The 24142-nt window shown below is 42.8% G+C and overlaps 3 protein-coding genes and 1 long non-coding RNA gene across 4 annotated transcripts in view; 2 read left to right on the top strand and 2 right to left on the bottom strand.

Moving 5' to 3' along the window:
• LOC139536515 (dnaJ homolog subfamily C member 16-like) overlaps positions 1-2525 on the top strand; it is a 34434-nt gene extending 31909 nt beyond the window's left edge. Inside the window, exon 16 of the mRNA XM_071337076.1 lies at positions 180-2525. Coding sequence (XP_071193177.1) covers positions 180-747 — 568 coding nt within the window. The 3' untranslated portion in view covers positions 748-2525. The remainder of the gene's footprint in view (positions 1-179) is intronic.
• LOC139536516 (cytidine deaminase-like) lies at positions 2453-8787 on the bottom strand. Its single transcript, XM_071337077.1, has 4 exons — positions 8396-8787; positions 7350-7461; positions 3195-3252; positions 2453-3006 (listed from the first exon to the last, which is right to left on the bottom strand). The coding sequence occupies exons 1-4, from the start codon at positions 8583-8585 to the stop codon at positions 2866-2868; spliced, it is 501 nt and encodes a 166-aa protein (XP_071193178.1). The 5' UTR covers positions 8586-8787; the 3' UTR covers positions 2453-2865.
• LOC139536518 (uncharacterized) lies at positions 6881-20110 on the top strand. Its single transcript, XR_011667319.1, has 3 exons — positions 6881-7217; positions 19646-19828; positions 19942-20110. It is a non-coding gene; the product is annotated as an uncharacterized lncRNA (long non-coding RNA).
• On the bottom strand, positions 9138-14561 carry LOC139536517 (trypsin-like). Its single transcript, XM_071337078.1, has 5 exons — positions 14254-14561; positions 13876-14026; positions 13338-13479; positions 12943-13200; positions 9138-9804 (listed from the first exon to the last, which is right to left on the bottom strand). The coding sequence occupies exons 1-5, from the start codon at positions 14306-14308 to the stop codon at positions 9652-9654; spliced, it is 759 nt and encodes a 252-aa protein (XP_071193179.1). The 5' UTR covers positions 14309-14561; the 3' UTR covers positions 9138-9651.
• Positions 20111-24142: the final 4032 nt, after the last annotated feature.

Below are 24142 nucleotides of genomic sequence, written 5' to 3'. Positions count from 1 at the left end.
ACAGAAAATGTACTGCTTTAGAAAATAACCTCAACACTTTATATTGTGTCAGAAATTAAATGCATTCTGTGTTATATTGTATTATGCCACATTTGCGCTAGTGATTAGTGTATTTTTGTGCTACACCCACTCTGTCTCTCTGTCTGTGATTGTGTCTGTCTCTCTATGCCCACCCTCAGGACCCAGACCCTACACTTTTCCTTCCTGAATGCAGACAAACATAGCCAGTGGATGCCATCTCTCCTGGAGTCTTGTCCTACTGCAGCCCGGGCCCTGACCCACGGAGAGGAGGAGGAGGGGGGAGGAGGAGAGGGGGATGAATACTCCTCTCCCTTCTCAGGTCGTCCCAGAGACTTCACAGGCCATGTTCTGGCCCTCAATGGACACAAGAAGTACTTCTGTCTCTTCAGACCTGTCTTCACCGGGGACACGGACACTGGCGGAGAGAGCTCGAGCTCATCGTCTTCATCGTTTGACGAAGGCTCCAGGAGAAAGTCTCGGTCAAGGTCGCGATCCCAGTCGAGCTCACGTTCAAGGTCCAGGGAGGGGGGGGGTTCGTCGGGTAGGGGAGGGAGGGGTGGTGGGCGGTCCTCCAGGGCTACCAGTCTGGAGGTGCACCATAAGCTGGACAGGCTGGGGCTGTGGATGGAGAGGCTGATGGAGGGGACTCTGCCCAGGCACAGTGTCCCTGGCTGGCCTGGGCTGGACACCACCTCCCCAAGCTCCAGCCCCGCTCCCCAGAACTGAGGAACCACACTGGACTGGACCTGACCGGACCCCTATGAAGTGTAAATGACATTTCTGCAGCTTAAACGTAGCCAGTAGTCATTATGCAAAGCCAATGAATAATACAGAAGATTTAATATAACCCTATAAAGGATACTAACCTGGTCCCAGATCTGTTTGTGCTTTCTTGCGAATGCCAACTTCAGGTGTGACAATGGTCATAGGAGTTGGCCAGACGGCACAAACTGATCCGGGAGCAGGCAAGAAACTGAAGCTCCATTTACCCTATCACAACAATCATTTTTTACTTTAGCTTTAGGGACTGTAGTAGGTGAAGCTTCAAATGCACTGATCTTGCCATTTGTCTTTCATAGGAAGCTGTTAACCCAGAATTAGGGCTTGAGACAATTGACGTGTTGCACTGTAAAGCACTGACTACTGTATGTTTGGATATTTTGTTGTAAATAAACACCAAGGGCCCTATTCAATAACCACTGGCTCTTAGGATTTAAAGAAAAGGGGGGAGTATATTATGTGCAATTCAGAGGCGGCTGGTGGGGTGAGCTATAGGAGGACAGGCTCATTGTGATGGTTGGGATGGAATCGATGGAATGGAGTCAAACGTTTCCATGTGTTTGGTACCATTCCGTTGATTCCATTCCATTACAATGAGCCCTTCCTCCTATAGCTCCTCTCACCAGCTGCCTCTGGTTCAATTATGGGGTGGGGGGGGGGGGGTACGTAGGTTAGGATCCATGTACTGAACAAAATAATGTGAAGCAAAAAAAATGTAATGTACAGTTTTAAACTTGTGTCATGTTCATAGGAATACATGTTTGAAACCGGATAAACAAACTCGTTTTTGTAGCACAAATTCAGGTATTACCTCCCTTTTCACTACATTTTCTCCTATTTCATGCTTACTGAACTTTACCACAGTAACACTGGACTAAGGTCAGTTGTGCGTATTCTTTCCTAGTGGTTAGGACTTGGGGGTGCTAAACTGTTCCCAGCTGGTTGAATAGAGCCCTTGGTGTTCTGTGCTGCTGCTCAGGGCCAGATCCCCAAGCTGGAGATCTCAGTACAACTCTTTTTATAAATATTTCTTTCCCTTTGCAGATCAGGCGGAAAGGTTGAATCATCCTTCTGTCTCGTTTCTTTTCTTTTACTTTCGTTTCGGGTCCGTGCCCTTAAATATACCGCTCTGGGTTTTATTGCATGTCACTGTCAGAAGACTATTCTGTGTTGTCACACGAGATTTGCAAAGCGACATCAACTTTATTCCACAACTCTTTCCTTCCTGTACCTCATGATGTGCTTGTGAACCATTGCTTGTGTGATGATGAGCGACCTTGCCTGAGACCTGAAGACTTTGGTTAAGGCTTTAGCTTAGCGAGCTAAACAGTCTGTGGTTGAAACCGTATATAGTCCGTGGTTCAAACCCAGTCGGTCACACTTGCACCAGGTTTGCGTAAGATGTCCTTTACTTGCGTTCTTGCGACAGAATGATTTCCCGCTTCACTAAAGTTATAGATATAAACTACGTAGATATTTCACTTTGCCTGCCTTTTTCATTTTAATGTGTTTCTCGTGTTCATGTCCAATATTGGTGCTGATGAGAGATTTGACAAAAAAACGTACGTTTGAGATGTTGAACTGTTTGGGAGAATCGGTAGTACTGTTGTCCATTTTTAAACGATTGGTATGAAATGATGTGAATATAGAATTATTTGATGTGCTGTTATTTATTTGATGTAGCCTATATGCTTCCTAACATGAATAAACATTTTCTAAATCTATCACTCGCAGGAATAGATTGATGTGGAATAAAGTTACCAGCTAAGTGTGGCAAAATATTATACACGTATTGAATACAAACTGATCAATGTACTGTCAGTAACATATTTAAATCTCGATATACATCAACAATGAAAATGCATAAATATCCATCTTTGACATAGCACTACTATCCAGTCCACACATGCTACATAGAATGTCATTTTTCTGGATTAGAATTCTACATCCCGTTACCCCCAATCTACCTTATATCAAAGATTTGTGTAAAAGATATCGATAATTTACAACTTAAGTGTATTTATCTACCCCCCCCCCCCCCCATCCAGGTGTTGTTATAACGGGTTAATACTCGTTGGGGATCTTGACGACTTTCTTCATGGACAGGTCTTCGGGACCGAAGGAGACAGGAAGCAGCTCGCTGACTTTCATCTCTCTGTATGAGCCGTCTGGCTTGGTCAGGTACACGTCCCAGCTGGCCCCAAACTGGAGAAAAACACGTTGTTGTATATGGAGCATCGGCAAAACTTTAGATTAAGTTTCCTGCTCTATAACTACTTTGGTAATCAGAATGTAGGCATTGTAAAAGAAGTAGACCTACTACACCTACAGTGTAGATGAATGACAGACCATTTCTCTTCCTCCTAGGATGCAAGGCTTGAATGATGCTTTACCTCTCTCATGAACTGTCTGCAGCCACCGCATGGTGAGATGAACTGGTCATTTAAGTCACTGCAAAAAAATTGATATAAAGACATTTTACAACACTGTCAATGAGAAGAATACTGTTGTCCTTTTCGCTGAGGACAAACTGGAATCTTCTCTGTTCTGTATCTGGTGCTGAGGACGCACTATGCAACACGCAGGTTGGCATTTATTTGGATAACTCATACAGGAGGCAGCTCTGCAGAGTGGTCACTAGCTGGCACAACCACAAAGTCATATATAATCTCATTTTAAACCTAACTGTAACCTTAACCACACTTTTAACCCTAAATGTAAACCAATTATTTATTTTTTCTTAAATGAAGATTTACAATATAGCCAATTTTTACTTTGCAGCCGGCCCATCTAGCGGAAACTGCTCAGTTCTACCTCCAGGGCGAGACTCGTGACGATAAACGTCAACCTGCCTCGAACACATTTGTGTAAGAACATTGATAGTTATCAAGATGTTATAACACTTCATTGACACTAGGAGTCAGCATTAGACTTGAATTATTGAGATGAGGGAATGTACACATATCTAAATGTATTTATCACATACGCCGCATACAACAGTCGTTGACTTTACAGTGAAATGCTGGCTTATGAACCTTTACCAACGATGCAGAGTTTTACATTTTTTTTTAAATCAAAAATAATAACTAGCACAAGGAATAAAATACTCAAGAATGGAGCTACATACAGGGAGTACCAGTATCAGGTCAATGTGCAGAGGTACTCGAGGGAGATGCATGATACAGTGCATTCGAAAAGTATGTAGACCCCTTGAATTTATCCACATTTGGTGACGTTAAAGCCTTACTCTAAAATGGATTAAACACATTTTTTTCCTCATCAATCTACACAATACCCCATAATGACAAAGCAAAAAACGTTTAAAAAAATTGTTGCACATTTTTAACTAAATGGAAATATCACATTTACATAAGTATTCAGATCCTTCACTCAGTACTTTGTTGAAGCGCCTTTGGCAGCGATTACAGCCTTTGGTCTTCTTGGGTATGACGCTACAAGCTTGGCACACCTGTGTTTGGGGAGTTTCTCATATTCTCTGCAGATCCTCTCAAGCTCTGTCAGGTTGGATGGGGAGCGTCGCTGCACAGCTATTTTCGGGTCTCCAGAGATGTTTGATCGGGTTCAAGTCCGGGCTCTGGCTGGGCCACTCAAGGACATTCAGAGTCCGGAAGCCACTCCTGTGTTGTCTTGGCTGTGTGCTTAGGGTCGTTGTCCTGTTGGAAGGTGAACCTTCGCCTCCAGTCTGAGGTCCTGAGTGCTCTGGAGCAGGTTTTCATCAAGGATCTCTCTGTACTTTTTTCCCATTCATTTTTCCCTCCATCCTGAATAGTCTCCCAGTCCCTGCTGCTGAAAAACATCCCCACAGCATGATGCTGCTGAAAAACATGCTTCACCGTAGTGATGGTGCCAGGTTTCCTCCAGACGTGACGCTTGGCATTCAGGCTAAAGAGTTCAATCTTGATTTCATCAGACCAGAGAATATTGTTTCTCATGTTCTGAGAGTCCTTTAGGTGCCTTTTTGGCAAACTCCAAGCGGGCTGTCATGTTCCTTTTACTGAGGAGTGGCTTCCGTCTGGCCACTCTACCATAAAGGCCTGATTGGTGAGTGCTGCAGAGATGGTTGTCTTTCTGAAAGTTTCTCCCATTTCAAAGAACTCTGGAGCTCTGTTAGAAACCATCAGGTTCTTGGTCACCTCCCTGACCAAGGCCCTTCTCCCACGATTGCTCACTTTGGTCGGTCAGCCAGCTCAAGGGAGAGACTCGGTGGTTCTAAACTTCTTCCATTTTGAGAATGATGGATGTCACTGTGTTCTTGGGGACCTTCAATGCTACAGAAATGTTTTGGTACCCTTACCCAGATCTGTGCCTTGACACAATCCTGTCTCGGAGCTCTACGGACAATTGCTTCGACCTCATTGCTTGGTTTTTGCTCTGACGTGTACTGTCAACTGTGGGACCGTATATAGACCTTTCCAAATCATGTCCAATCAATTGAATTTAAGTGGACTCCAAGTTGTAGAAACATCTCAAGGACAATCAATGGAAACCGGATGCACCTGAGCTCAATTTCGAGTCTCATAGCAAAGGGTCTGAATAGTTACGTTAATAGTTAGTTTCTATTACTGTTTTTTGCTTTGTTATTATGAGGTATTGTGTGTAGATTGATGAGGAATTATTTTTTAAATCCATTTTAGAAAAGGCTGTAACGTAATATCTGGAAAAAGTCTAGGGGTCTATATACTTTCCGAATGCACTGTATATACACAGGTATGTGGACACCCCTTCAAATTAGTGGATTTGTCTGTTTCAGCCACACCCATTGCTGACAGGTGTATAAAATCGAGCACACAGCCATGCAATCTCCATTGATAAACATTGGCATTGGAATGGCCTTACTGAAGACTTTACTGAAGACTTTCAACATGGCACCATCATAGGATGCCACTTTTTTAACAAGTCAATTTGTCAAATTTCTGCCCTGGTAGAAGCCCCCGCGTTAAACTGTAAGTGCTGTTATTGTGAAGTGGAAACGTCTAGGAGCAACACCGGCACAGCCGCGAAGTGGTAGGCCACACAAGCTCATAGAACAGGACCGCCAAGTGCTGAAGCGCGTGGTGCGTAAAAATCTTCTCAAATGCAACACTCACTACCGAGTTCCAGACTGCCTCTGGAAACAACGTCAGCACAATAACTGTTCGTCGGGAGCTTCATGAAATAGGTTGCCATGGCTGAGCAGCTGCACACAAGCCTAAGATCACAATGTCAAACGTCGGCTGGAGTGGTGTAAAGCTCGCCACCATTGGACTCTGGAGCAGTGGAAACGCTTCATATGGAGTGATGAGTCACGTTTCAGCATCTGGCAGTCTGACGGACAAATCTGGGTTTGGTGGATGCCAGGAGAACGCTACCTGCCCCAATGCAGAGCGCTAACTGTAAAGTTTGGTGAATGAGGAATAATAGTCTGGGGCTGTTTTTCAAGGTTCGGGCTAGGCCCCTTAGTTCCAGTGAAGGGAAATATTAACGCTACAATGACATTTTAGATGATTCTGGGCTTCCAACTTTGTGGCAACAGTTTAGGGAAGGCCCTTTTCTGTTTCAGCATGACAGTGCCCCTCTGCGCAAAGCGAGGTCCTTACAGAAATGGATTGTCGAGATTGGCTGTAGAAGAACTTGACTGGCCTGCACATAGCCCTGACCTCAACCCCATTGAACGCCTTTGGGATGAATTGGAACGCCAACGGAGAGCCAGGTCTAATTGCCCAACATCAGTGCCCGACCTCACTAATGCTCTTGTGGCTGAATGAAAGCATGTCCCCGTAGCATTGTAAGTGGTAGCTCTAGGCTTGAGCTCAGAGCGGATGTTGCCTGTAATCCATGCTTTTTGGTTGGGATACGTTCTAACAGTCACTGTGGGGGGGGGGGGGACATCGTCTGTGCACTTACTGGTGAAGCCTGTGACTGTTGTGGTAAATGGCTCAATGTTAACGAATGAATTCCAAAACATATCCCAGTCTGTACTAGCAAACAGTCTTGTAGCCTCGCGTCTGCGTCGTCTGACCACTTCCGTATTGAGTCTATCACTGCTACTTCCTGTTTGAGCTTTTGCTTGTAATGAGGAAGCAGGAGAATGGAGTCATGGTCAGATTTGACAAAGGTAGGACAAGGGAGGGCCTTGTATGCGTTTCTGTGGGAGAATACAAGTGGTGTAGAGTTTTAACTCCCCTAATGGCATGGGATAAGTGAGGTAGGATTGGTTTTATGTCTCTCCGTGTTAGTCACCACCCACCAGAAACGCTGGGGTGAGCGGTTTCTTGTTTGTTTATTGCCCCATACAGTTCGTTGAGTGCCAGAGTGGTGTTGGCTGTCTAACATTCCTCCACAAGCCGTGTAATTATGGATGAGATCTCTCTTGGTAGGTAAGAGTCTGCAGTTTACCATGAGAACTTCTTTATCAGGTGAGCAAAAGCTTGAGACCAGTTGTTATTTATGAAAAAAACACATACCGTCTCCTTTCGTTTTCTAGTAAGTCTATGTCATGGGAAAGAGTAGGTGTTCTATAATAATTTGTACACTCGGTGTAGAACTACCTGGCGATAGCGATGGCCTTGAAGCTACGGCATCCCTCTGACACTGCTTTAGCGATGGCGTTCCTCTCTGCACACACACCCAGGTTGTTGCACGCGTTCTCCACATTGCAACCTGAAGAGATGACAGATCACATTTACTGTCATGTACAGCGCTTTTCACTTGGTTTCAAAGGGCTTAAAACAAAGGTAAAGCAGACAGAGCTGAAGACCTCTCCCCTGTTCTAAAGATCTTATATGATTGATCAATTGATGGATTGGTTGATTGAAAACACCAAGCATCCTCTTGCAAAAAAATGTGTCTTTAGGCCAAGGAGATTACTTGGTTTAGATAGTTTACCCCTAGTTAATCATTAACAGGTTATGCAAAACCAGTCAGTCGAGAACACAATGTACTCAACAAAGTTATTGAAATCCTTTGAATTTACTGACTGTTCATGTATTGTTAAATAACCTAGTTATGCTTGTGCACAAAAAGGCTTCTTGCCCACTTAAGTTAAATTCCTTACTGACTAAATTCTAACTGACTAACTGATTTAATTTCTGACTGAGTAAATTCCAATGCTGAGGGAACAAGTGTGAATAATCTACAGAACTGTAGAACACAGACAGTTACATCATTCTGAACATCACAGGCTTGCTTCATATGTGGTTATTCCTTTTGGTAGTTAGTCATGACTCATGAAACAGCTTCGGGAATATTGAGAAACATTGGATTTTACACACTTACATATTCCTGCTCGTGATTAGAAGCAATCTTTATCACAAATTTTGCAGTATAAACGTTACAGGGTAATATTGTATTTTTCAGATTATGCCTATTTCCTGGTTATCTATCTATTCTAAAGTTATCGATTAAAATGTAGACATTCTGTACATTTTTACTTTACTGTAACACATGCATCTAATGTCGGATCCTTCTCCACTAAGTCTTCCCAGTTCAATATTGTAGCTAAACGACAACATGACCCCAGTCAACTTACCTGGTCAAATAAACATAACTAAACATAAACTCAATCAATAGATTGAAGTGATGGATGATAGCTCACCTGTGAACACTCTGTCGTCGTGGGCCAGGAGGGCAGCCCCGACCCTGAAATTGCTGTAGGGACAGTAGGAAAACTCCCTGGCCTCCAGGGACTGATGGATAAGCCCGTCTACCGTTACCCTGTCTGGGTGGTGGAGGAGCTGCGACCCCTGGTCCTTACCATGGAGCATCTCGATCTGCAGGTCTCCCATGCTGGCTCTGAGTCTCTGTCTGTGGTGTAAATCTGTGGTGTGAATCTGTGGCTGTACCTGTTGAGTTTCTCTGACTTTCTGTGGAGGTATGAGCGTGTCTTGTACTGTAATAAATCGGGAGAGGGTAGCGAGGGAGCGTTTTTTTTTTATTTATAGCCAATCGCCAATCCCTGGTACTTGTATATCCTCCCCCTCTCTGATGGGTCTGGGTGGGTAGGGTGTGTGTGTAGCGGGAAGGGGGTGTGTCAGCTGCATGCTGAGCTGAGTGAACTCTGTTGCGTAACCAGTAGGATGTTGCATATTGTTGCCTTAGCTTACTGTAAATGTTTTCTTTGTGGCAGTGTATAAAGTTCACAGAATGAGGTTTGTGTGCTGGTGACTCATTTTTTGTAGATGAGTAGCTACTGATTAGTAAAGAGACAGCTTGGTAAAAATAATTATCTTTATTTTTCTGCCCCGTAGTAGGGACATGGGAAAGCACAGAGAAAAAACAAAATAACCTTACAAATGTTATTTATCAACAGATGAAATGGATAAGAAGTATGTGTTTGCTAAGACATACAAAATAACATATGAATCGAAATATGATATAGAGGGAAATATGTCAACTAACAGTGCAGACACAGAAGCTTTAGTGTGTCTTAAACGCTCTTTCTGTTTGGTGACCGGACAAAAGAAACCAATCCTTGTGTATCTTCCCGATGTTTTTCAATGGCTGTAAAGTGTACGTAGCTTTTTCTTATTCAACAAAGGATTACATGGGCTGTAGGTTTATCACATCTATACAGTAGATCAGTCTGTCTGCTGATAACACTATTACCCAGATGCTTTCTAGCAGCAGAAAGACAATATCACTCACTATTGACATATTCAGTACAGCATTCAGTAGCCATAACAGAGAAAATAGACCTGAGTGTATTTTATCCTGTTTTCTATTTAGTAAAAAAAAACTGGTGGTAATGGTTTACAGTGGGTAAGTTCAGTATCTATGTCCCATATCGATACACTGTCAGTTTCTGTACATGGAATCCCATTGTGTTCCTTACAAAGGAGAAGACCGGCGTCGTTAGCTGTCGTTCTGAATGATCCACTTGATCCAGCTGATGTACTTCCTGACCTTGGTGTAAACACCAGGGAAGTAGGGGTTGGCACAGCTGATGCCCCAGGACACGATGCCCTCAAAGTGCCCGTTACAGATCAGAGGGCCGCCTGAGTCACCCTGATAGAATTGATTTGCTTTAATTATCCGCATCAAGAAATTTGCTTGCCATACAGATATACTGGGCATACGCATATCACAACATATGTTCAGACCTGGGTTCAAATACCGGCGTGGTTTTTATATAATTATTTATGGTCACACTTTATTTGGATAGTCTGGATTTTCGTCTGTAGATGCTCTACAGATAGTTTGTTGATGGTCATTCTATCTGTTGATAAGCAACTGCTTGCTAAGGTTAGGGTTAGCTTTAGAATAAGGGTTAAGGTTCAGGCAAGGGTTAAGGTTAGGGGTAGAGCTAGGGTTAGTGGATAGTGGCGGTCGGTGCCGTTTAATATGAGGGAGAAACATGAGCATGGCCTTATTTCTATAACAGTATATTGGATGACTATCATTCATATTCCATTCACCCAGCTCAATGTAACATCGATAGGTTCAGGCTACTACATGATACTCGTATTTTCCCTCTATCCATCACGAGGTTGCTACAACCTAGCCGATGAATGAAAGTTTACGTGGGTGCACAGGTCGAGAGGATTTTGAGTAATCAAGGTGACAGACAGTGACACATTCAATACAACTTTGCACACTCTTACCTGCGTCTAGCTCGTCAAGGGTGTAACCATTAGTCATCTCATAGTCAACATAGCTACTAGAACTAACACGTTAGTAAACCCTCTACAGTCAGAAAGCAGTTTAGCAGTTACTCTGGCGCATCCCAGTATCAAGAAATTGATCAAACCAAAAGCTGACTTGGAAGAGTTCCAGTGTTGTATAGCCAGCTAGTTAACATAGTATCCCTCTCTGTTTAAGCTCTCTTTGAGTAGGCTAAACTAGCTAGCTGCATTGATGCTAGCTAAGTGAAGGTGGAAAACAAATATACTACGAAATATCGCTAGCATTCTCTCTATCTTGCTTCTTAATTTTGGAAGAAATTAACTTGTTCAAAGCTGTTCAACTATTGTCTTTCTATTTGATTCAACTAAACTCAGCAAAAAAGAAACATCCTCTCACTGTCAACTGTGTTTATTTTCAGCAAATTTAACATGTGTAAATATTTTTATGAACCTAAGATTCAACAACTGAGACAGAAACTGAACAAGTTCCACAGACATGTGACTAACAGAAATGGAATGTGTCCCTGAACAAAGGGGGGGGGGTCAAAATCAAAAGTAACAGTCAGTATCTGGTGTGGCCACCAGCTGCATTAAGTACTGCAGTGCATCTCCTCCTCATGGACTGCACCAGATTTGCCAGTTCTGTGAGATATTACCCCCCCACTTCCACCAAGGCACCTGCGAGTTCCCAGACATTTCTGGGGGGAATGGCCCTAGCCCTCACCCTCAGAACCAACAGGTCCCAGACGTGCTCAATGGGATTGAGATCCGGGCTCTTCGCTGGCCATGGCAGAACACTGACATTCCTGTCTTGCAGGAAATCACGCACAGAATGAGCAGTATGGCTGGTGGCATTGTCATGCTGGAGGGTCATGTCAGGATGAGCCTGCAGGAAGGGTACCACATGAGGGAGGAGGATGTCTTCCCTGTAATGCACAGTGTTGAGATTGCCTGCAATGACGACAAGCTCAGTCCGATGATGCTGTGACACACCGCCCCAGACCATGACGGACCCTCCACCTCCAAATCGATCCCCCTCCAGAGTACAGGCATCGGTATAACGCTCATTCCTTCGATGATAAACGCGAATCCGACCATCACCCCCGGTGAGACAAAACCGTGACCCGTCAGTGAAGAGCACTTTTTGCCAGTCCTGTCTGGTCCAGCGACGGGGGGTTTGTGCCCATAGGCGATGTTGTTGCCGGTGATGTCTGGTGAGGACCTGCCTTACAACAGGCCTACAAGCCCTCAGTCCAGCCTATTGCGGACAGTCTGAGCACTGATGGAGGGATTGTGCGTTCCTGGTGTAACTCGGGCAGTTGTTGTTGCCATCCTGTACCTGTCCCGCAGGTGTGCTGTTCGGATGTACCAATACTGTGCAGGTGGTGTTACACGTGGTCTGCCACTGCGAGGACGATCAGCTGTCCGTCCTGTCTCCCTGTAGCACTGTCTTAGGCGTCTCACAGTATGGACATTGCAATTTATTGCCCTGGCCACATCTGCAGTCCTCATGCCTCCTTGCAGCATGCCTAAGGTACGTTCACGCAGATGAGCAGGGACACTGGGCATCTTTCTTTTGGTGATTTTCAGAGTCAGTAGAAAGGCCTCTTTTTAGTGTCATAAGTTTTCATAACTGTGACCTTAATTGCCTACCGTTTGTAAGCTGTTAGTGTCTTAACGACCGTTCCACAGGTGCATGCTCACTGTTTATGGTTCATTGGACAAGCATGGGAAACAAAGGTCTGTGAAGTTATTTGGATTTTTACGAATTATCTTTGAAAGACAGGGTACTGCGTTTACTCACCACATTTTATGCAGTGCTATCTAGCTGTAACTTTTGCTTTCAGTACTACATTAATTCTCTGATCCTTTGATTGTGTGGACAACATGTCAGTTCATGCTTCAAGAGATCTGATAGGTTGGAGGATGTCCTCCGGAAGTTGTCATAATTACTGTGTAAGTCTATGGAATGGGGTGAGAACCATGAGCCTCCTTGTTTTTCTATTAAAGTCAATGTACCCAGAGGAGTATACCCAGAGGAGGACAGACGCCAGCTGTCCTCCGGCTACACCATGGTGCTACCCTACAGAGTGCTGCTAAGGCTACTGTAGACCTTCATTGCAAAACAGTGTGTTTTAATAAATGATTTGGTCACGTGAAAATATTTAGTATAGTTTTATCTAAAAAGGAAACTTTTAAAATGTTTTTTTTTAATACTATTTTCAAATACCTGTTAATTGCATGGGAGTGTATTTGTGTATTTTCAAATACATTCCAATATTCAACTATTTAATAATTGAAATACCTTAGTATTATAGTATTTGAACCCAGATCTGCATACGTCATGACAAAAAAGTAACTCACAGTCTGAAATTCAGACACAGGCTCCACATTCCTGTCTCCATTCTAGCATTCTACTTAGAATGCACAGTATGCCCGAGACGACATTACTTAATTCCAAGTAGTATGGTAGTGTGGATCATGGACACTGAAATAGAGCCACAGATCTCTTCTCTCTCACCTGACAGGAGTCCTTCCCTCCGAAGGGAGAGCCGGCACAGAGCATGTTGTCTGTGATGCTGAAGTAGTAGTAGTTCTGGCAGTTGGTGATAACGTCAACATCCACAGCTTGGAGCACGGGGGACAGGTAGTAGCTGAAGATATTGGTGACCCCCCAGCCGCTTACCGTACAGGTCATTCCCCGTTGCAACGGGGGCGTGTCCACTCTGGGCAGGATGGCGGGCTGGATGTTGGCGTTGAGATTCACGGGCCTCTCTAGCTGATGGAGGGATGGAGAGGGAGAGAGAATTGATTCACTTGTTCATTAATTTATCCATCAATTAATCAGACCAATCGATAATATACAGAGAGGGAGTACAGGGAAACCAAAGCTACTGTCCATCGTAATCGGCTTACTTTGAGCAGCATGATGTCGTTGTCGAACGTCCTGTAGTTATACATGTAGTAGACCAGCACATTGGAGACGTTGAACACCTGCTCAAAGCCTTCCACTCTGGATAGACTGTGCTCACTGAGTACCACTTTGATCAGGTATGCCCTGTGGATCGAGAGGAGCGGAAGTTAGGACTCCAATCTGGCAACTAGCATGAATCATTCCACTTAATTCTAAAAACACACTCTGGAAGATGTCCGCTGTTCAATGGTTATTTCAGTAAATAGTATATCTATTGATTCTTGAAGAATATACATTAGAAATGCCCTACTATGTCCCATCATAACCCCAAATCTAGTGGGTGTAGTACAAGAGGTAGTCTCACTTGGCAGAAGACTCTAACCCCGTCCCCAGGCTCAATTGCTACCGCATAGGTTCGGAGAGAGTGCCAGCTGGTGGACAAGATTAGCCAGACTCATAGAGCTCCAGACACAGTGGCTGTGGGAAGCTACTGTCCATCAAAGAAACTGTACAAGGTGAAATAGAAGTTGAATTACTCACGGTCTCCAGCAGTGGGCAGCAGACACCACCCACTGAGGGTTTATGAGGGTCCCTCCACAGTAGTGGTATTTGTTGTACTGGATGGAGGCTTGGTATGTTATAGAGTAGGGTGTTACCTCCAGACCCCCAATGATCCTCTGGCCCAGTACTCCTAAAAGGAGAGGAGGAGGGACAAAGGAAAGGGGGCAAGAGAGAGTGGTGGTGAGGGAGGGGGGAGAGAGGTAGTGAGGGAGGGGTAGGTGGTCGGGAAGGAGAGGTGGGGGGAGGGAGGAAGAGAGGGTAGGGGGTGAGGAGAGGGGAGAGAGAGGAGGTACTTAAAGGTAAGATTGACATCTGCCGAATCATTTCTATGCCCAGTATCATACATTGGTTCTATACCTCTGATTGTGAGGATGACCAGTAGGATCAGTGATACTTGATATGATTCTGCCATGGTTATCTGGTCTGATCTGGCTTGGTCTGGTCTATTTGGACTGGATTGGTCGGTTCTAAAGCAGACAGAAAAGCACACTGGGAAATATTTTACTCCATATTTTTACTGCCATTAGACATTCAGGAACATGCCACATTAAAGACTTTAGATTTATAAATGTACCACTAATGTAGACATAACATATTTGTGCAATTCGGTAGCACTTAATAAAAACTCCACGTAATAAAGCATTTATATTTGATTAGTAAGTAGTTTATTTATTTATGGACCATTTAATTGTAAATGTTAGTAACCTTATTCACACATTTATAGTATAAACAGCTTTTAAAGTATTTAATAATGATTCACAAGTTCATTCATAAGATGTTTAATATAGGTCCTTATGAAACATTTACGAATCATTAGTAAAGTAATTTTATAATGTAATTTCTTACAAAAAGATGGACATTCCATTGCTAAACATTCCAGCAGTACTTGATGCTCCTAGAACATATCAGTGGTTAAACAATAAGCACACAATACAGAGGATGTTTTAAGAAAATAGTCACACTGTTGTAATAGTGTGATGTGTATCTTCAGACACCCTCTTTGCTGAGTAAAATAGCGTTTTTTTTAGTCCCAAAACGCTAACATAAGCAAGTCACTCCTTAGAGCAGTGTAATCTTGGTTAACCCAGAACTAAAATTGTGTGTAAAGTTCGGAGTCCATAAGTGAAATCATAGTTTATCAAACTACCAATTACTTCACACTAGAAGAAGTTAAGATACACCAAAGCTACCCTTAAGAAAAATATATTTAGAGCTACTTAAAAAAAAAAAAAGTAGTACACTACATCCTAGCTACTTCGGGAAAAATTCAGTGGAGGCTGCTGAAGGGAGGACGGCTCGTAATAATGACTGGAACTGAGCGAACAGAATGGCATCAAAACACATGTAAACCATGTGTTTGATGTATTTGATACCATTCCACCTATTCCGCTCGAGCCATTACCACGAGCCAGTCCTCCCCAATTAAGGTGCCACCAACCTCCTGTGAAAAAGTTATCATATCTTAATCAGAAATGTCAGACTGCATATTGCATTAACAGATCACTCTGGAGTCAGATGTAAAGAGAATGTGTCTATTAAACACAAAAACGATGTTCCAGTGAGGATTAGGCAGGTCTGATGCTGAAAAAGATAGGAAATTCTTGCCTATTTCACCCTGTTCTTAGTGTGTAGTTCCAGTAGTTAGCTACCCTGCTACATGGCAAAAAAAAGCTATTAACTACTGAAAACTCTACCAAGATTTGAATTAAGTTCAACTACCACCAAGCTTCTGCAAAATAAAGTTGAATTGCTAGTTGAACAACATGTAGTTCACTACTTCCCAACACTGGTTGGGAGTTGGCGTCTCCACCCTCGCAAAAGAAAACTATCAAAGCCGCCTCCCACTTTCGCTAATTTCACCACACATGCAAAGCAGTCAAAGTTTAAGCACCTCCCTCGCCAATTAATATATCCAATTAATCAGTGATGAAAACCCAGGTTTGGGGTTAATGAAGAGATGGCTGGAAGTAGGTTACGTGTTTTCCGATGAAGCTAGCAGTAATGAGGGAGAGGTGGGCGTTGAGGAAGATTGACATCAAGTACAAACAGAATGAGCTTTACTCCAGTAGCTCTGGAGGTGAATTAGAAGAGAATGAGGATGAAATACTTGAGGTGTTGTGAGGAATCTGGTCCAGCAAGAGTTATTTTTTATTTTTTTAAGTGGACCCCTGCCTTTTGGCTGACCCATATGTGGTTTCAGGTTGGGTGAAAAAGGACTTGGGTACTTTTGAATCGGTGAAGGTAACCCGAAGTGATACGTTTTTGTTTCTTCCACTCAGAGGAAGCAGGTGCTCTGCGCCACGTAAATTGTGAAAATACCTGTTACTTGCTTTGCTTTTAGCAAAAGGGCGCTATTGGAAGGAGTTGATTACTGGGTTGTGGGTGGAGGTTGATCAACTGAAGTTGAAGATTGCCGGTGTCAGTGACGCCTGCCATTTGGTGCGATGCAGGCCCGGTGGCGAGCGTGTTTAATGAAATATGCTTCAGTAAGGTTGGCTTTTTAGTGTTCGTTGCCATGGTTATCAACTGTACTGCAGAAATGGAACGTAAATCACAGGAAATAGGTGTGGTGGTGGCGGCAGCTGTGAGAAGTACTTGGGATTACGAGATTTTACTGCGGAGGAGTTACATGGAGTGTTGAATTGTAGTATCCCGTCCTCCCAGGCTGTTGGCCTGGTGTAGGATCAGAAAGGGTCAAAGTAGTGGAATGGGGTGGTGGGTTTTATTTAGTTTATTTAATACGTGAAAGGTTAGTTGGCAGGGTAATTGTTTTTCCATTTATTTATTTTTATTTTTTGTATCACAAAGTGTAATAGATTTACACTCCCGTCCAGTTGGTGGCAGTAATGCAAATTTTGGTTGCCAACCTGCATTTAAAAAACAAAAGCAAAGAAGAATAAGAGGAGAATATTCTGTTTATGCACAGAATCTGTCCACAAGACATTAAGAGCAGTCCATATACTGCTTACCAGGTATGTTTAAAGAGTTTACACATTTTTAAAGGTCCAGTAACTGACAAAGCCACGTGTGAAAATAGTCTGTGGTTAAAAGACTGAAGCACTGGAAGCATCTAGATGTTATACATGGAACATTTCTACCAGCAGTTTTGTGTAGGCTACATCTTCCTTTTTTATGATTAGTTTGCCTTCGAGGTTCACAACATTATCATGACTGTTCTGAGACCTTAAGGAGCATCAGCTACTGCTGGAATGTCTACCAAAGGCATGTCCATCTTTTAGTGAGAAATTACACTGGTCACTCAAAACATTTCTGAAGCATAAATATCCCACACTTTAGACGAGGCCATGCAACAAGACTTAATGATTAGTCAATTGTTCATAAGGACGTATATTAAACATATATTATGAATGGAGTAATGATCAATAAAGTATTTACGTTATAAATGCTTTATTACATGGAGTTATTGTAAAGTGGTACCTGCAATTCTCATATCCATAAAACCATACGACCATATCCATAAAAAAGTATAATCTTGTCCACTATTATCACATTTTGATAATAGAACATTCTATGCATGCTCAGACTCTGTGCATCTAGAAAATACACTAATTGGGATCTATCTGTAGTGCATTCAATATTATTTCTATCATGTATTCTACAATTCTGTAATATTTCACCCAAGACCAAACAACAGAAGTTATATTGTCTTCAAGCCTACTCACCTTTTACGAGAGTAAGCCGAGCACTGCAGACAGGTTCATGCACACTCCTCTCACACCCCAGACATAACACCTGAAAAACCTCCACCGCCTTTTATATTGTAACCACACCTGCTCCCCCCTATTGTTAGTGCTTTTGTCCACCTTACACCATATCTACCTACCTTACACCGTATCTATCTACCTGTCCTGTTCATCAGGGCACACAGTAGCAAAACGTTTTGCAACGATAAACAAACATTTTTGTTTCCTATTACACAAGTGCAGGTAGGTCCTCCCTGTTTCAGTCTGTTTTCTCCCGTTTGGTGCCTCATGAAAATGCCCCTGGGTCTGAGATGGTTATGTGACAGACACAAAACGGAGACTGACCTAGTACATCACAAAGACAGCCATATTCTCCTTTATTATTTCTCCCTGCCCTTTCTAGGGACTCGCCTTTGATTATTTGTGTTCTGTCATTCATTGTCTGCTATTAGTGAGGAGGAAAAGAGATTCTTTAGAGAGGTGGAACTGAATACGTCGTCTCAGTCTCCAGGCCTGTTTGTTATTGTGTTGTTTGCTTGGATGTATGAGTGTCAGTGAGCGAGAGGAGGGGAAAAGGACAGTGGCGTTATTGGATTAATTAATTGCTGTTATTTATCACGTTTGCACGCCCCTAATTTTGATCCAAGATGGAGATTGGGTTGTCACAAATCTGAAAGAGGTGGAGAGTGACCACCTGGACTATTTGTATCTTCTACAAATGTATTTAACATCTCAATCTTCTGTCTTTTAGTCCCTCCTTCGCTCAATCCATTCCGCCCTCTGTATTGTCTTCCTTCTTTTCATCCTTCCTTAGATTGCCTATGATCTGAAATGGTAATGGTGATGGTGTCACAGTTGAAATTGTATACAAATACCACACACACGTGACTTACGTGACATTTGTCTCTCTCCATTTTTAAAGTGAAAGCGTTAAACTTGGTGCATTTGTAAAGTTTCTATGCAGAAGTAACATCCTTCCTGTGGTTTTGTTTTGTGTCTGTGCTCTGTGGGTCCCCATGTTTCTCTCCCGTGTCCTGTTCCCATCATGGATCAATACAATACAAACTCGCTGGCTGTGTGGGTTGACGCGATCCATAGTGTGCAAGCCGGGTCGTGTCCCAAGTGTCTCCCTTACAGTGAAGGTGAAAGGTGATAGTGTGTTCCCCTCTCCTCAGAGAACTTCGCTACAGGCAAAAGCAGGGTGTGTGTATGTGTCACGTGCTACCCTCCCTTGTTTTTCCCCCAATTGGAAACGAGCCCCCTTTTTGTGTGTATTTATTACTTATTTTGAGTTTGCAGTGATCTTTTATTATGTCTACCTTATTCTAATTTGCATGAATTTCTATGGTTTGCTGTGGCTCTCCCTCCTTTTGTGTTTTCTAATTGATTTATTGTAGACTCCTCCGTCTTGGCTTGGAGACAGGAGTTGGCCCAGGTCTGCCTGAGATCCTTAAAATGGAGCGTCCAGTTCACTCTTCGCCTACGAAGCTGAACTAGCGAGAGATCATGGCGGAGGTTGATGTCCAGGGTGAAATGAGTCTAGTAGAGTTGTGGGGGTGCTTTGGTCCAATCTATCACATTTGGTTCCTTTGATGTTGTGGGAATGACTGTTTTTGGTTTCCCATTAGATCTGGGAACAAAGCCATAAGTTTCCTGACCGGTAAAACAGAATGTTTTTTTGTTTTTTTCTGAGAACAGAAGTGAACATTTCGCCTGTTCTGGGAAAGTACATTTTTAGGTTGCAGGGAGGTTCCTTTTACGACAGTTCCTTGAAAGATTTCCTGCAACGTTTTATTAGCATTCTGAGAATGAAAATGTTAGGTTATTTGAAGGTAATTTAAATAACTTTCTGAAACCATGTTTCTATAAGACTGTCAAGTACGCTGTTAGCTTAGTTTAACAGTTGTGAACTCCAAGCACAGATAGGACACATGGAAACAAATTTGCATCGACATTAACCATGCAAATATTTATTTTTTATTGTGGCATGGTGTCACGAATCCCGTTTCCTGAGTCTGTTTTTTTGCCTGTGTTCTGTCCTGGAGTGTTTTTTCCGGCGTCCTGGAACGCACCCTGTCTGGTTGCCGGGCAATGTAGCCAGTTGGGAGTTCTGATTACCCGCACCTGTATCCCATCAGCTATCTGCACACCTGGTCCTGATCATCATCTCTCCTCTTCTTAAGCCCGGACCTGACATCCATTCCCTGCCGGCTCGTTAGCCATGAACAGTATGTTGTGCCCACGAACCAGCCTCCAGTTGATAGAGTTTGTTTTGTTTTGTTTTGTTGTTTTTTGTACGTCTTGCTTGCCTTTAACTTACCTCCGTTTGTTCTGTCTACAGCCATTCACCCGGAACCCATATCCCATCCCTGTCTGCTCGTCGCCAGTTTTTGTTTATCCCTTGGATCTGCCTATCCACTCCCATCAACACACCTCCGCTGCCCGCTCCGCCACCTGGAACTATCTACCTCCACGTTCTCATTTATTAATAAATACTCACCATCTTCATACTCACCTTGTCCTGGTCTGCTTCTGGGTCCAATTTTGGTAAACCCTGACACATGGCATAAATGAGATTTAGAATACAGGATCTTCTGTTCTCTATCCATGGAATTTGTCCATTGCGCCACCAGGATGGAGCTAGCTATGTTTGTATTACTTGTACAAAGCTGTTTATCATCTCCAGCACCATCCCCAACATCAACATACATTTGAAGTTGGAAATTTACATACACTTAGGTTGGAGTCATTAACTCGTTTTTTTCCCGGTTAGGACATCTACTTTGTGCATAACACAAGTCATTTTTCCGACAATTGTTTACAGACAGATTATTTAACTTATAATTCACTCTATCACAATTCCAGTGGGACAGAAGTTTACATACACTAAGTTGACTGTGCCTTTAAACAGCTTGGAAAATTCCAGAAAATGATGTCATGGCTTTAGAAGCTTCTGACAGGCTAATTGACATCATTTGAGTCAATTGGAGGTATACCTGTGGATGTATTCCAAGGCCTACCTTCAAACTTTGCTTGACATCATGGGAAAATCAAAAGAAATCAGCCAAGACCTCAGAATAAAATGTAGACCTCCACAAGTCTGGTTCATCCTTGGGAGCAATTTCCAAACGCCTCAATTTCCAAACGCCTCAATCCCAGAACAACAGCAAAGGACCTTGTGAAGATGCTGGAGGAAACAGGTACAAAAGTATCTATATCCACAGTAAAACAAGTCCTATATTGACATAACCTGAATGGCCGCTCAGCAAGGAAGAAGCCACTGTTCCAAAATCGCCATTAAAAACTTGGACTGCGGTTAGCAACTGCACATGGGGACAAAGATCGTACTTTTTGGAGAAATGTCCTCTGGTCAACATTTGAACCATTTGGCCATAATGACCATCATTATGTTTGGAGAAAAAAGGGGGACGTTTGCAAGCCGAAGAACACCATCCCAACTGTGAAGCACGGGGGTGGCAGCATCATGTTGTGGGGGTGCTTTGCTGCAGGAGGGACTGGTGCACTTCACAAAATAGATGGCATCATGAGGGAGGACAATTATGTGGATATATTGAAGCAACATCTCAAGACATCAGTCAGGAAGTTAAAGCTTGTCGCAAATGGGTCTTCCAAATGGACAGTGACCCCAAGCACACTTCCAAAGTTGTGGAAAAAATGGCTTAAGGACATCAAAGTCAAGGTATTGGAGTGGACATCACAAAGCCCTGACCTCAATCCTATAGAAAATTTGTGGGCAGATCTGAAAAAGCGTGTGCGAGCAAGGAGGCCTACAAACCTGACTCAGTTACACCAGCTCTGTCAGGAGGAATGCGCCAAAATTCACCCAACTTATTGTGGGAAGCTTGTGGAAGGCTACCCGAAACGTTTGACTCAAGTTAAATAATTTCACGGCAATGCTACCAAATACTAATTGAGTGTATGTTAACTTCTGACCCACTGGGAATGTGATGAAAGTAATAAAAGCTGAAATATATGATTCTCTCTACCATTATTCTGACATTTCACATTCTTAAAATAAAGTGGTGATCCTAACTGACCTAAGAGAGGGAATTTTTACTAGGATTAAATGTCAGGAATTGTGAAAAACTGAGTTTAAATGTATTTGGCTAAGGTGTATGTAAACTTCCGACTTCAACTGTATGTATCATGATATTCATGATGACGATATTCATCATGATAATATTGTAAAGTTTGCTGAAGTCCTGAAATTCCCGCAGAAGAACATTGTTTCTTAACGTTCTCTGAACAATTTGAGAACATAACTTTCAAAAGAACCACGAGGAAACCTGTAGGAAACGTTATGCTGAAGTACTGAAATTCCCACCTAAGAAACATATGGTTCCCAGAACGTTATGTGCTGACTGGGTATCCTGCACCATTCCCAGAATGTTTGCAAAATGATTATAGGACAACCACGCTCTCACCAAGCTCTAGGAAACATATGGTTCTCTGAACATTATGTGCTAGTTGGGTGTGATGCCTGTCAAAATGTCAGCTGGGCTACAGTTCTGTAGTGGTACACTACCTGGCCACTGGCCACACTATCCCCTCTGATTCCTAGAACAGGAAGGAGGACATTTCATCGGACAGCGACTATCCTCAGGTTTCTAAAAGTTCTGATTTCAGTTACCATGGCCACACTGTCCAGATACAATATAGGATTGAGAGACACAGAGAGAGAGAAGAGAAAAAGAGGGAAACAAAGTGCACTTTCATAAACTGCCCCCTCCTCTGACCCCCTGACTTCAGAGGCACTTATATTATGGTGTCTCCATAGCAACACACTGTACTCATCTCAAAGGTCAAATAGGGATGCTTATATTTGTCCTGTTTCACTGCATGTAGAAGTGGCTACTCTGTGTGAGGAGTGAAATGGAAATGTGTTTTTTGCATATCCCAACTCCTCCTGACATTTTATAAGTCCCGTGTCATCAGTTGTGTGGACGGTGTCAATAGACCACTGTGTCAGAGGAGGCTGCTGAGGGGAGGATGGCTCATCATAATGGTCGGAACGGAGTAAATGGATACCAGTCTACATATTCCGCTCTATTACCACGTGCTAATGAGCAGACTGGAGACAGGTGAGGTGCGGTAGTGTGTATTCATGGATGCCAAGGGAAACCAGGCTGTTGTGGAAATTCTACATAGGGACACTCGAAGTCAATCTTAAATGAATCATTCTTTATTATCAGAGCACTGGAGAGGTTCCAACCAACTCAATACACCATGTACACGTAGATCAGGAGCTCCACTCGGGGCAGTCCCGTTAGATCCTTATATACTGGTTACAGACACATCACATAAGCATAGTTCATAGGGTTGGTTCCGGCATGTATCTGGCACCATCTCCTATCGTAAGGATTCGCCCCTTTTTTCAAATTTTTGCCTTAAATGACATACCTAAATCTAACTGCCTGTAGCTCAGGCCCTGAAGCAAGGATATGCATATTCTTGGCACCATTTGAAACGGAACACTTTGAAGTTGATCTAAATGTGAAAGTAATGTAGTAGAATATAACAATAGATCTGGTAAAAGATAATACAAAGAAAAAAACAACCGTTCTTTTGTATTTTTTTGTACTATCATCTTTGAAATGCAAGAGAAAGGTCATAATGTATTATTCCAGCCCAGGTGTAATTTAGATTTTGGCCACAGATGGCAGCAGTGTATGTGCAAAGTTTTAGACTGATCCAATGAACCATTGTATTTCTGTTCAAAATTTTGTGTCAAGACTGCCCAAATGTGCCTAACATTTTTATTAGTAACTTTTCATGTTCAAAATTGTGCACTCTCCTCAAACAATAGCATGGTATGTTAGCTCAACCGTCCCGTGGAAGGGACACCGATCCCTTACAGAATATATTCTGGGCATTCTGCCAGATGGACCTTATCTTTACCAAGCACAGGCAGGAACCAAGGATTATTTATGACACTAAAACAAGAAGAACATTTTCAAGGCTGTCTTTTCACAAGATAAACATGTCAATCATATTCCATCCTCTTATCACTTGTGTGATAGTAATCATTACATTTTAATGCAAGCATTTAGATTTTAGCTCCTATATCATGTTAAAAAACCTGGCTCAAGATTGTACCAATGGGAAACCACACACTGAGTAAAGGAATAACCAAATTAATTTATTACATAAATAAAGTAAACATTCACAACAATAATCAGATGAGGCATGAAGGTCAGTAACTTAGGTCTCAACTGCCAAAGCCACAACGAAACAACCAAAGGTATGCATGAAGAGAGGAATCTCTTGATGAATGGGGAATGCCACAGCTGAGCTTTCACAGGTGTGCCCCATCACCACTGACGACCCTCACAGCTCCACCCACCTCTCCTACTCCACCCACCAATCTCCTGCGGGAAGTAAGCACAGCAAAACCCAGTAGATAGAGCAGGGAGGGGCCGTCACAATCAAAATACATCATTATAATAAATCATAATAAAGGTTATACTTAATCAACACATAAAATCAAAGACACTTTCAAACCCTTCATTCTGGGTTGTACA

This window comes from Salvelinus alpinus, chromosome 12 (genome assembly GCF_045679555.1).
Source record: "Salvelinus alpinus chromosome 12, SLU_Salpinus.1, whole genome shotgun sequence".
Classification (NCBI taxonomy): Eukaryota; Metazoa; Chordata; class Actinopteri; order Salmoniformes; family Salmonidae; genus Salvelinus; species Salvelinus alpinus.
The sequence above is the reverse complement of the archived record's forward strand: the minus strand, read 5'-3'. Positions and strand labels throughout refer to the sequence as shown.